Raw genomic sequence first — 12,522 nt, forward strand, 5'->3', positions numbered from 1 at the left:
AGCTCCTCGCAGTTTAACATTTGTGATGGCACCACCAGCACCACCATTCACACGTAGGTAACTGCCTGGTAATCACCAGTGCTGTCCCCACCAGGAAATTCCACTGTGCCACCAGCACAGTGATTGGCAGCACAGCCAGGGGAAGGGGGCTTTGCTGTCTGTGATTTATTCACTAAACTGTGCTCTCTTCCACAGGAGGTCGAGCTCTTCCACCTTCACCACCGGCAGAGCCAGGTCCCATGGGTGGGCTCCTGCTGCCAACTGGGGAAGCAGCAGACACCAGGCCTGGCTCCGAGGCTGCCACTGCAGTGCTTCCTTCTGCGCTGAAAGCCTGGGGAAGGTTTCAGCAGTGCCTGGCTCGCTTTCTGAGAAAACAAGGAAAGAGCTTCACCCTAGACCCTGGGAAGCCCGTGTATTTTCATTGTATTTTAATTTTAAGAGATTGTCTGCCCCGCCCAAGATTATCTCATGGGAAAGAAAAGCCTGGCTCAGTGACTCGTGGTGAAACTTGTCCCACAGCCAAATTTCTTTGCACCTGATGTTCCTCCATAGCAGCAGAAACCAGAGTATTTCAGTTCACAACACTGCCCTAGGGGTAATGCTGGGGATACGGGGTTGGAGGGGGAGGATGGGACCCACATCTCGTCCTGCTCCTCTAGAACAAGTCTTGCAAGTTTGGATGCCGAGCAGCTCAGTCTGGGAGCTGGAAAGGGCATGGTGTCACCCTGGGAACCAGGATCACGTGGGACTGCAGCAGAGGGAACCTGTCTCAGGGATAAGTTGAGACATACCCTGCCCTCTTGTGCAATAGGTCTTTGCAAGTACAATGCTGTATTTATACGGTGGGAATGGGGAGCCCAGGGCTGGACTCTGCAGAGGCATGAGTAAGCAGCTTCCAGGAGGCCCAGGTGCCAGCTGGGCCAGCTCTTTGATTCCTTCTCTGGGAGCAGATGCAGATGAAGTGCTGGGTCTCAACCAGCATTCTGCACTACAGGAGGGACAGTCTTAGAGCCATATTGTAAAGTTCAAGTGGTTGCTTTGGAAAAATGCTTTGTCTCCCAGGCTCACTACAAGTGATTTAGCATGGTCAAAGAGAAGCAATGACATAAAGCAGACTCAAGATGTACAAGCAGACCCCACGGCCAAGGGCAGCATCCTGGGCAAAAAGGACTCTCAGCAGAATGGAAGAGCAGCAGTTCAGTTAGCACACAGGCTGTGAGAGGACAAACATGCCTTGTGCTGACAGCATCTGTTTGAGCAGCACCTCTGCTCCCTTATGCTTTTGTGGTGTTCCCATGCTGCTCTTTGAGAGACTGCAGAAAGGACCATGGGAAAGGACCAATCTAGCCCAAATTAGGGGCAGGAATGCATTAAGAGCAAAGTTGAAGCAGGCTACCTATCTGCCAGTACAGCTGAGAAAAGTCAAATCAGACCCTGCTTCCAAGCTGGGCCTAATTGATAAATAAGTTACACTTGGAGCAATCTGAAGAAAAAGCCAGTTAGCACCTGAGGATTAAATTGGGGAGTGTTAAGAAAGTGATAAGGTTGTCAATGTAATCACACCCTCTCAGGAAATGGGGGCAGGATGCCATTCCGAGGTAATTGCATTTCAGCAGGGTTCCTCCTGCTGGGCTCATGTCAGCTTCTGACCTGGTAATAGTTCAGCCTGTCCCTTCAAAATAAATAGGATGTAACCTACAGGGCACAAAGATCTCCAGAAGGACTTTCAGACTTGCCCTTTTGGTGCTGGAAGGAGGATGTGCTGAGTTAGATGAAACATGTTATTATTCTGGGGTTTAACTCCCAGTCAGGGCTCAGTGGAAGCTGAGGAAAGTGTTACTAGCTGGAAACTTTTTGGCACAGCTCAGCCCATTTAGGGTGCAATACCTACAGAAAAAGGAAACTAAAGCGTCCTTTCCATACTATATCCCTACTGTTGCTGACATCTAAGCTCAGGTCCTTTGGCAATGGCAGCTGAGAGTAGCAGCAAGCACACTGGCTTCTTGTGGATTTACAAAACATGGTGTGTACCTGTACTGCAGTACTTGTACTGTTATCTATGCTGGATCTCAACCAGCATTCTCCAGTACAGGAAGGATAGTTTTTCTTATCCGTTACTCTGCTGGATGCAAGGATATGCAGGAGTCTGCTACCCACGATCCAAGTCAGAGCTCTGAGCAAGAAAGAAGGCACTGGAGAGTTTCTACCCTGTAGGAATGTCGGTGCTTTTAGCATTTGATGCTGAGCTTTATGCTATGGAACAAGTCAGATCAATTAATCATAAGGATCCTTTTTGGAAGAAAGTAAGCAGCACTTGTGAGGAATTGTGCTGGCCTAGCAATGGAATGGGCTAGCTTCACCCAGCCTGGTGGGGTGGTTTGTGTTAGTAACAGTCTCCCAGGATCTCCTCTGTGCTCTCAGCAGCATCTGAAAATACAGGTTGGTCAAGCAGCACTGCAAGGCAGAAACAAGCCCAGACTCTACCAAAGCCAGGTAGTAGCACAGATCCAGTACTGCACCGTAAGAGGATGAGAGCAAGGCTTTACAGACACCTCAGGTGGCTTTAGTAGGAAACTCCATTTAATGAGATAGATTCACCTCCCCACACCCAGGAGTTCAGCTTTGTTCACGGATTTCAGGGAGTTTTAGAGTGCTTATTGTGCATTTGACAGGATATGGCTCAGTAGAATGACTCACTCCCTGTAAAGTTAATTCACACTTTGCTGCTATTTCCATTCACAGGTGCTTCTGTAAGATTTAGTGCCAGGAAGTTACAAAGCTGGGAGCCAGCTCCAAATACTCCCATAGGTTACTTTACACCTAGTAAACAGTGGGTCTGTAGGAGAGTGTGACTTGGTAAACAACCATGCCCCCTCCCCCCACAAAAACCCCAAACAAATCCTAAAAACCCCAACAACCCCCTCACCCAAAAAATCATGTTTTATCGGTAGTGATTTCCTATTCCCTTCCAATTTCTGAATTTGCCCATTACCTCTGCTACTCTGTTTTTTCATCCATTTTCTTTCCCAGCTCTCTGCTGAACCACCACACTCCTCCCTCAGCAACCTCACTTTCCAGCCCTCTGACTCTGGAGTAGCTATGGGGCCCCACATCTGGACATGCAGGAGCCCTGACCGATCTGTAATACTGAAGATAGGGCTGAAAGGGTTAGTCCTGTGAGCTGTCTTTGATGGAGCCTTTGCATTCTATGTGGCACAGGCAAAATTTTTCATCACTTGAGCAGTAACTGCCAAGGTAAGTTAAGTGAAGCTGCTCCTAAACTACCCATCAGCCTAATGATAGAGCAGCATGCTGTCATTAAGGCTCCAAATGCAAGTCCTGCATGGGCTTGGCTCATGTGTGCTGGGAGGCTTCCTGACTGGCCCCTGGAGAGTGGCTTCTGGGGAGAGGCATTGAAAGCCCTGGATGTTTCCTACTCCATCCCCCTCAGCAGCATCCATACTGAGTGGCTGCTGAGGTAAAGAAAGATTAACTGAGATTAACTTCCTTTCCAGAAGGAACATGGAAAGTTTTAGCTATGAGGGGATTTTTACCATTGCTAGTGGGAGTTAGGACATGGAGTGAGAGGTGGGGACATTTCCCTGTTATGCTTTTTGTCAGTAAAATGGAGTAACTCCCTTTCAATATTAATGCCCAACTTAATTTGCAGTGATGAAATTACAAACACAAATTGTGGACATGAAAAAAATTTATTTGAACAAATTTTAGACACAATCACATAGAACAAAAGTAGCTCCCAGTACAGTTTCTTTTCCAGAATGAAACAACCCCTGTTTCATACCAAGCTACTGCAGGACAACCCTTGCTGTCCTTGGCAGGAAGGAGGCTGGTGTTCTTTCCACCTGTGGATTTGCTCCATAGGGATGTGACCTGCTCTTTGGCAGGTCACACCACAGCCCTTCGTCTCACAGGCTAAAGAAATGTGTAAAGACCCAACAGACAAACTGAACTAGTGATACAGCAAAGGTACCTGTACAGGTAGGATATGCACACAGGGATGCGTTGCTGAGCTTTGTCAGGTGTCCTACCTAGACCTGTGTCAGACATGCCACTTCTAGCTACTGTCTCTGTGCTCACCATCTCTTTGGACTCCACACTGGACTCAAAGGGCATTTCAGTTGGAGGAGTCCTTTCAACATTCATCTCATTTTGCTGCACCATCCTTTTCAGGTCTCTGAGCCTTACCCTAGAAGTAGCTCCAAGGCTGTGGGCCACTTCCCTTCCCAGGAACACTTCACCTCTTTCATCCTGCAATACTGCCCAGGGAGACAGCAGTCTTGTTTCACATCCTGGGAACTACATAAGCTGCACTACAAAACCAGCCGTCTGTGAGAGCTGTTGGGAGGCATTTGTTTGGAGCCAGACTGTATTAGTCACATTTGCCTTGCTACAGGCTCACTAGCTCACCTATGCTTCCCTTTGGTCTAGGGCAAGCTATCCACAGCTATTTCTCTTTCTGTCACATTACTCCAGAGCATCCTCAAAGTGATGGGCTGTGGCCAGATGCAGAGAACCCCCTGAGTATCAAAAGCATCTCTTGACAGACCTGTCATGCTCTCTGCTACATAAACCAAAATGAAATGTCTCTGCAAAAGAAGGTTTAGAAATTGCTGCAAGTTCTGTAATAAAATATAATAAAATGTGAATAGACTCTCTGAGGTAATGATCCCCTGAGAAACAGGTAAGAGGGGAAGGGAATGAAACATAAGGAATTATTTTCTCCAGCAAAAACGTCATGGATTTCCTTTGCTTTTGATTTCAGCAGATCAAGCAGTGACTTTTTAAAAAGGGAAGCATAACAGAAAGAAGCCCTGAGTCCTCTGTTCCTGTTCTGCAGCCTCAGGAAGAACAGTACAAGGTAAATTCCATTCTTCTGTGCAGATCTGAAATGGAGGATTTTCCTAATAAAGAGGAACTCTCTCTCACTACAACACCCTCCTTTTGATTCAGAACTGAATGTTTTGACAATATTACTTTGAAATTCATATCACTAGCAAAATTTTCAGGTGCCTAGAGGTTACCCTGCATATTAGCATCTCAACTAAGTAGAATCACAACTTTCATTTAACTACATTCATTCTCCTTTCCTTCTCCATCTACCTTTCTTCATTCCATCTTTCTCCTTTCTATTTGCTTCTTTTTCTTCCTTCTCCCTCCATCTACATTTGACCCCTTGGTAGTGTTATAAACCCTTTGCTGACACGGTTTTTTCTCTGCTAGACAGAGCCACACCTCACTCTTCCTCACCTCTTCTTTCTTTCGAAACACCACACACACAAAAGACCTTTCAAAGTTGGTCTCCAAGTGCACAACTACCTCTTAGGATAGGACTGTAACACCTGCACCCAGAGGACTAGAGAGTCCTCTCAGAGAAGGTTTTGCTTAAAGTATTACGGTAGCTCCCAGTGCATTTTCTCTTCAGCCTGCTAATGGCCTTTATTTAGGAAATAACTTCTCAAGAGTACTCCTAGTACAGGACCTTTAAGAAAGAGAGCTGCTTTTTCACAGTCAAGTGAATTCTACCTATTTCGGCAAATGGAATCAGAGGGGGAACCCAAGTCTCATGTTACAAACTCTGCACCCCATGCCTGACCACATTGCAGTTGCCTGTAACTGCCCCTGCCCTACTCTCTGCCATGCCTGTAAATCAGCCAAAACACAGGCTGATTTCAGAAGTCCCTCATGTTTATTATGCTGCATCAGAACTCTGAAAGTGTGTGAGCTTTAACCAGAAAACTGGATATTCTGAACAATGTAAGGAACCTGCCTGTTCTGGGGTACTGAGTCTTGATGTACTAAAGGCTCCCATTAGTCTGGGACACTACAGACATGTCCAGCAGGTATTACAGCTGCCTGGACCATTCCACATCTCAGCACAATGTCTCCTTGGCATCTGATACTGTACCCAGCAAGAGACAGGTTTCCAAGCCCGGCAGCTTATCATACCCTCCTTGCTGGGGCCATAGGAGCAGTCACTCCAAGAAGGTGCAGAGCCAATACTGGCATTGGGTGTTTCTTTTCCCCTCCCTCAAAGCAGCTTCAGACAAAGCAAAAGAACTTCTTCCAGCGGCACTTAGAGAGAGTCTTGATGCCTTTGGCAGTCATCTTCTTTTCCTGACGTGCCTTGTGCTCAACACCACTGACAATGGCCATGTCAAAAACTTCTTTAAGGTTCTTCTGGGTCAGTGCTGAGCATTCCAGGTAGGCTTCAGCCCGGATTTTGTCAGCTAGACCTTCTGCCTGAGGCCGGGGCACAGGCTTCACGTGGTAGCGATCCAGGCTGATGAGGACATTGACATCATCCCGCAAGTCTGCCTGTGTCCCCACGAGCAGCACAGGTGCCCGCGGGTTGTGAGTTCGTATCTCAGGGATCCATTTCTCTGTAATGTTCTGGAAGGAGCTTGGGTTTACCACACTGAAGCAGACAAGGAAGACGTCGGTGTCAGGGTAACAAAGCGAGCGCAAACAGTCAAAGTCCTCCTGTAGAAAAGGGAGGGGGAAAAAAAATCTTCACTGGACTGCTCTTCTAACAGCATGATGCTGCAGTAGCTTTTCTACAAGTTAACTAGGATAGCAACAGATGCAGGGCATTGTACTGACTTTGTGGCCATGCCACATTTCAGACACAAGTTTCAGAGCTGAGGGCATCTGTCATTCCCTTGTCTGTGACTGCCATACCAGCAAATAGCTGGTATGGCAGTCACAGACAGCTGGTGCTGCAGCAGTGCATTTCCTTTCTTCCCTGTTAAACACCTCCTTCCTCAAAGCCTGAAAACAATGCCTGTCCCACAGGACCAGAGTTGACAGCTGCTTTGATAGAGCTTACCTGTCCAGCAGTGTCCCACAGCTGAATTCGGACTGGGGCTCCATCCACGAGGACCTGCACTGTAGCAGAAGGAGAATAAGGATGAGTCTAAAGCAGCTGGCCAGCATACACATGTACACTCATACAGGCTTTTCCTGAGCACTTTGCTTCACACCCTGCTGAACAGACTCACTGAAGTCACTCACATCTCCTCCCAGCTGAGCATCCTCCCAAACCTTACTAAGACTGTTGAAGCTTGCCCTGGAAACATTAAGAAAACTGCAGCAGACCTGTTTTTGTTAGCTCTCAGGTGTTTTGTGCTTGTCTCCAGAATTCTGAAAGAATAGTTCCACGTTACTGAACAACTGCTCCTCTGGACAAGAAGAGCCCTTAGCCAAACAGTTCCCTGAGAACCACTTGTTCTTCTTCTACAACCCAAGAAAAAAGATAAGGATAAAATCTGAGAACTTGGGCAACTTGCACCTATCTTCTTGGCCAAGCAAATTCAAATCAGTCTCCATCAAACTAGCTATTGGAAATTTTTCCCATCCAGACCAGAAATTTGACCTTAAAAAAAAAGTTACATGAGTGTCCTAGCTAAGGAAAAACCCACCTTTGTAATGAAGAAGCTATTAAGGAAACAGTGATGAGTGAAATCCCTTTCAGAGACTATCCACACACTGAAAAACTGCTGAGTTACACATGTAAGGTTTGCTCCCATTTCACTCCCTAATCACGGTAAGCCTTCATGTGGTATCAGCTGACTCAGACTGAGGGCTGGCAGGACCTCTGATGGCAATCAGGAATGAAACTGTTAGATGTTTAAGTGCATAGACACCACAGAGATTAGTCTAGGAACTGAGGAGAGGGAAAAAGGGGTTGTGGAGTTGGAAATCACTTGAAAGTCCTGACAAGGTGGATGGGGCTGTGCTTGGATGAATAGAGGCAGACATCCTGGCTAGGGTGACAATGGCTGACACTTGGCATAAGTTAGCAAAACTCCACTGCTGTGTGCAGGGAGGAGGCTTTATTGTCTTTTTTGTTAAAAAAAAAAAAAAAAAAAAAGGAACCAAACAAAAAAGCCCCCCAAAACCCACAAACAAACAAAAAGTCTCCCATCCAGAAGCAGGATCAATTGTTTGTGATTCTTGAAGTAATTTGTCTGGTGAGAAGTGACAGAAACAAGAGAGTTCCACACAAGCTTTTGAAAGAGAGCACTCCTCCCTGAAAGCAGTCTGGGGAAAAAAAGGGGAACATAGACAAGAAGATGAATGAAGTTTGGTGGGAGACCAATACTGGAAGAAAAATGAAGGGGTGGGTGCGTCCACCATAGTGCCACTCCTCGCGGCGTAGCTGAAAGTCATTGCTTCCGTGTGACTGGGAAACAGTTGGGGTGTTACCATATCTTTGCCCCAGAGGAGGAAGAGAAACCTGTTCCTGATCAAAGAACCTGCTAGATCCTGACTTGATCTTCAAGGCAGCAGACATTTGACTTTCTAGTATCTGGTTTTCTCTGTCTCACAAGTGCATTGAGAGAAGGAATTAGCATCTCTGAAATGTCTCGCCATCTTCAGAAGAAACGCACCACACATATTACCTACTGCTCCAGCATTTGCACAAAGTTTCATCCCATCTGCTGCTAGCTTGAGCTACGTTAGCAGCTCTGCAACAGCCCTCCAAATACCGCCCTCACAAGGTCCACACCCTCAGGATGAGGATGGATGATGGTACAATAGTGAAGAGGCTGGCAGAACAGGATAGCCTGGTGGAGAAAGGTCATCGGGTGCGCATTTCACTCAAGGCTGCTCTAGCTGGCAGGGACACCCAGCAGGAGGTAGCAGCCAGACTACATCTGTGTGTGGCTGGGTCACTGCTCCAGAGACATCCCCCTGATAATGCAACACCTTCTTCTATCTTGTTATTGGCATCTCAGTCCCATGACCAGGATTAAGGTTAGAATTTAAACTGCTGAGTTCTGCAGGCTGTTTCAATGGCAGGTATTCCCCAAAAGTGGAAGGAATTGGGTTGAAATTTCTGATCTGGATCCTGAAGCATAATATTTGACTCCAGGAAGGGACTTTATCCAGGGTAAGAATAGGAGTGGGAAGGGAAACTTGTCTGTCCTTCCATTTCCTCCCAATAAGCAGAAAGCGAACTTCACAAGACAGATTTTAAATGTTTTTGATTTATATCAGCTACAAATCCTATGAAGCTCTGAAGGCAGACTTAGTACTGGGACATCCAGACTAGAACTAAACCCATGTGCAGCTGTCTTCAGAATACCTGCTGGTTATCAGGGAGTCTGCACTCATCTTGCCTTCACCTTTCTGGACCATTTTATTATGGATTTGCACTTCCAAAAATGTGCAGTCTAATAATTACAGTAATGTTAAGCCTCTCTTAGTCTAATCCATACACATTAATGCAAAGAGGGCAGAGAGAGCTGTAACCTTTCCCTTGGAGGATTCATGATTCCTTACATCTGTTCACAAAGGGCTCCTGGACCATGAACAGCAGCGTGTTCCCAGTCCAGTTCCTTCAAGTGACAGTGGAATAGCTTGGAGAAGGTCAAGGTAAATCAACAGCTCTCAGAGTGAGCAACTGAGGGGAGACATTCAAACAAAACACTCCCTCTAAGCACCCCTAAGACTATGACACATTAGATGTCTCATTCCTGGCCTGACTTGAGCACATCTCTAATCTACCAATCTACATTGTCAAGTAGTGCTGTGTTTCTTCATATCAAATGAAGATAAGAAATCTTTCAAAGGGCTTTGTATTCTCCTGGGTTTATATTAGAAATTGGAGCCAAAAGGAGTGTAGAACAAGAACAAAGATAGCATTTACAAAAGTGGAAACTAATGAGAGCTCATCAGCTTGTAATTCTAGCCAGACTTAAAAAGTGCGTCAACTTTTTGACAACCTCTGTTCAGTGCAAACTTCACCAGACAAGGAGAGAAAAGGATGGTTTTCCCGAGTATCAGTTGAAGCGAAAATCACAGCGTTACACTGTAGGCTATTTCTGAAGCTAAAACCACTAACAGTAAAAAAAAAACTAAGCCCCCTTCTATTTAGTCATAACAACACCACAAAAACAGGAAGATACCCAAGTTCATAGAACTTGCAAATCAACTCGACACAGTTGCAGAACGGAAGACCTCCACCTGCTAAACCTCAAAAAACGTCGGAGGGACTTGGTCCGAGTCCCAGAAATCCCCTGGGGCTGTGTGCCCGCAGGCTGCGCTGCCCGCACGGGGCAGCCCGTGGCCCCGGGAGCGCTCGCCTCCATCCGCGCCGGGAGCCCGCTCCTCCCCATGCTCCAGACTGGATTCCTCCCGGCCGCCCCATGCCCGCGCAGCCCGGGCGGGCACCTACCGGAGAAGGTGTCGAGGGCGGTGGGCTGGTACTCGTCGGGGTACCCGTTGGTGGTGTAGCTGACCACCAGGCTGGTCTTGCCAACGGCGCCGTCGCCCACCAGCACGCACTTGATTCCCAGCTCCGGGCCGCTGCCCCGGGACGGGCTGTGTCTCCGTAGGGCGGGCGCGTAATCCAGGAGCTCCTGGGGAGGCATGGCAATGGCACTGACGGTGGCACCGCGGACTCGACAGGGTTCAGCGTGGGGAGGGGCGCGGCGGGGCCGTTGCCATGCTCCTGAGAGCGGGCTGCTGTCAGAGCTGCCGTGCGGGGCCACCCTCTCCAGCCCGCCGAGCTTCGCTCCTCATCACTACACCTGCCGCCCTGCGCACAAAACCAGCCTCTATTTCCCTAGTCCCGCCCTGTCCCGCCCCGCCGGGAGGTGGCCGGGCCCAGCCCTGCTCTGCCCGGCCCGGCCGCCTCCTCCCGCCGCCGTCCCGCGGGCGAGGGTCCCGCAGCTGCACCCCCATCCCCCGCCATGCCCCCGAGCGGCGCCTGCCCTCGGAATTTCGGCAGGTGCCACGCCGTGCTCTGAGCTGCACACACACGTGAAAGCCGCGCTCCATCCAAGTCGCCCCTGCTTCCTTTTTGAAAGAAGCAGCTCCACTGTGCCAATTGGGGCATCTGTGATTTCTGCCATGAAATCAGGACAGAAGTAAAACCAACAGTGCTGGTCAATATTGTGAAGGACAATATAAAACAAATGGCCAAAAGTCATCCCATCTGTTAACTACATGCTTGGCATTACTGGGTTGCTGGGGCCCAGCCAAGCTGTTCCTACCTGCTGGCAAAAGCCACAAAGTGTATTTTCCCAGCTGCATGGACAAGTGCAGGAGTTCCCAGTCTGCTGCCTGTTTTTCATATTCACCTCTGGTAGCTCCCACACCACACTGTGCCCTTGGCAGCTAAGAAGACAGCTCCATCCCTGCCCTGAGGAGCTCACTGTCTAATGAAGTATGACTAAACAGAGGAGTGGGAACACACAACTTAAAAGGAGAGATACAGCCACACTATCTCAGCCATCACTGCCGGCCAGTGTAGCACCTCCAAGTGATTGGAAACACTGGAGTGAAGGTATTAATGCCTGCAATACCCAGTATTGCAACATTAGCTTTGAATGTGGAGCCGCTTCCTAATGGAGGAGCTAAACTCAGGCTATCAATGAACAACCCTCATTTAGCTACCATTATGTCCTTCACAGTCCTCTCAGCAAGGCAGACCTGTCTGCACTAGGCAGGTTTGTGCTGCAAGCAGCTGCTGATTAGCAGTTTGTGAGTTTGTCTTGCTGTAGTTTGCATCCGTGCTGAGAAAGATAGGAAGGTGTTCCACCTACACTAATGTCAAACTTGAGAGGAAATCTTTAAGTAAGGCACAGTCTGGAAGCCTTTTCCCCGTGGGTGACAGAAAGTCATAAGCACTGCAACCTTTCATATTCAGTGGACAAAGCATGTCCACTCTCTGGAGACAGCCAACAAGCTTCCTCGGAACTGCAAGAAGGCTTTTCCTCTGCAGTTTTCTCTAGCAGTTTGTTTTAATCAACCCCTTATATGTTTTTCCACATAGCACAGCCTTACATTTCTGCAGCTACAAAAAATGGGGATGGTATTAGAAACTAGGCTGCTGCTAAAACATGTGCCAGGTAGTCTTGCTACAGCAAGTGGCTGCTATCTCAAGGGACTGGCTTGCATTAGACTGGCTTTTTCCAGTGCCATGGTCTTCAGTGCTGGTTCAGAGCCAGGTGACAGCTGAACTGCTCCAGAAAAGGCAGAATGCACTGGGGCAGGCCATATTCTGCAGTGTGTGAGGTGTGGCAGTGCCTCCAATGGGACCAGCAAGGACACGCTACACTGCAGCTGGGACAGGCAGCACAGCAAACAGGGATCTTACAAAGCTTTCCCAGTGCATTTCAGACTGTGGCTGACTTTCTGTGAACTATGACATTTCCATTTAATTGGAAGAGATGAATGTAAATGAGGGATTATTCACCAAATTGTTCACTGTTGGCAGGGACAAGAAGAGAAGTTGACAGTTCAAGTTCCCTATTTGCTGTTTGCTTAGGAACGTATCTCCCTTAAGAAGATACAATGTTGCTCCACTCCCCAGATACAGCCCTTTTTCTCTTATTCCTTACCTAAAACCTCTTCCTTCTGGGACTACACTCCTTTTTTCTTGCAGTTTCTGACAACCGTTGGTTGACACACACTTAATTTGTCAATGAGCTTAAGTGATTTTTAATCTATATTTAAACAAAGTGATTAAGCAAACAAACAGGGCCGCTCCCA

The 12,522-nt window shown here is 47.8% G+C and overlaps 1 protein-coding gene across 1 annotated transcript; it reads right to left on the reverse strand.

The window, feature by feature from the left end:
* Positions 1-3,691: 3,691 nt before the first annotated feature.
* RHOV (ras homolog family member V) lies at positions 3,692-10,574 on the reverse strand. Its single transcript, XM_059849460.1, has 3 exons — positions 10,202-10,574; positions 6,848-6,906; positions 3,692-6,501 (listed from the first exon to the last, which is right to left on the reverse strand). The coding sequence occupies exons 1-3, from the start codon at positions 10,395-10,397 to the stop codon at positions 6,061-6,063; spliced, it is 696 nt and encodes a 231-aa protein (XP_059705443.1). The 5' UTR covers positions 10,398-10,574; the 3' UTR covers positions 3,692-6,060.
* Positions 10,575-12,522: the final 1,948 nt, after the last annotated feature.

The sequence above is a fragment of the Haemorhous mexicanus genome, chromosome 6, assembly GCF_027477595.1.
Source record: "Haemorhous mexicanus isolate bHaeMex1 chromosome 6, bHaeMex1.pri, whole genome shotgun sequence".
NCBI lineage: Eukaryota > Metazoa > Chordata > Aves > Passeriformes > Fringillidae > Haemorhous > Haemorhous mexicanus.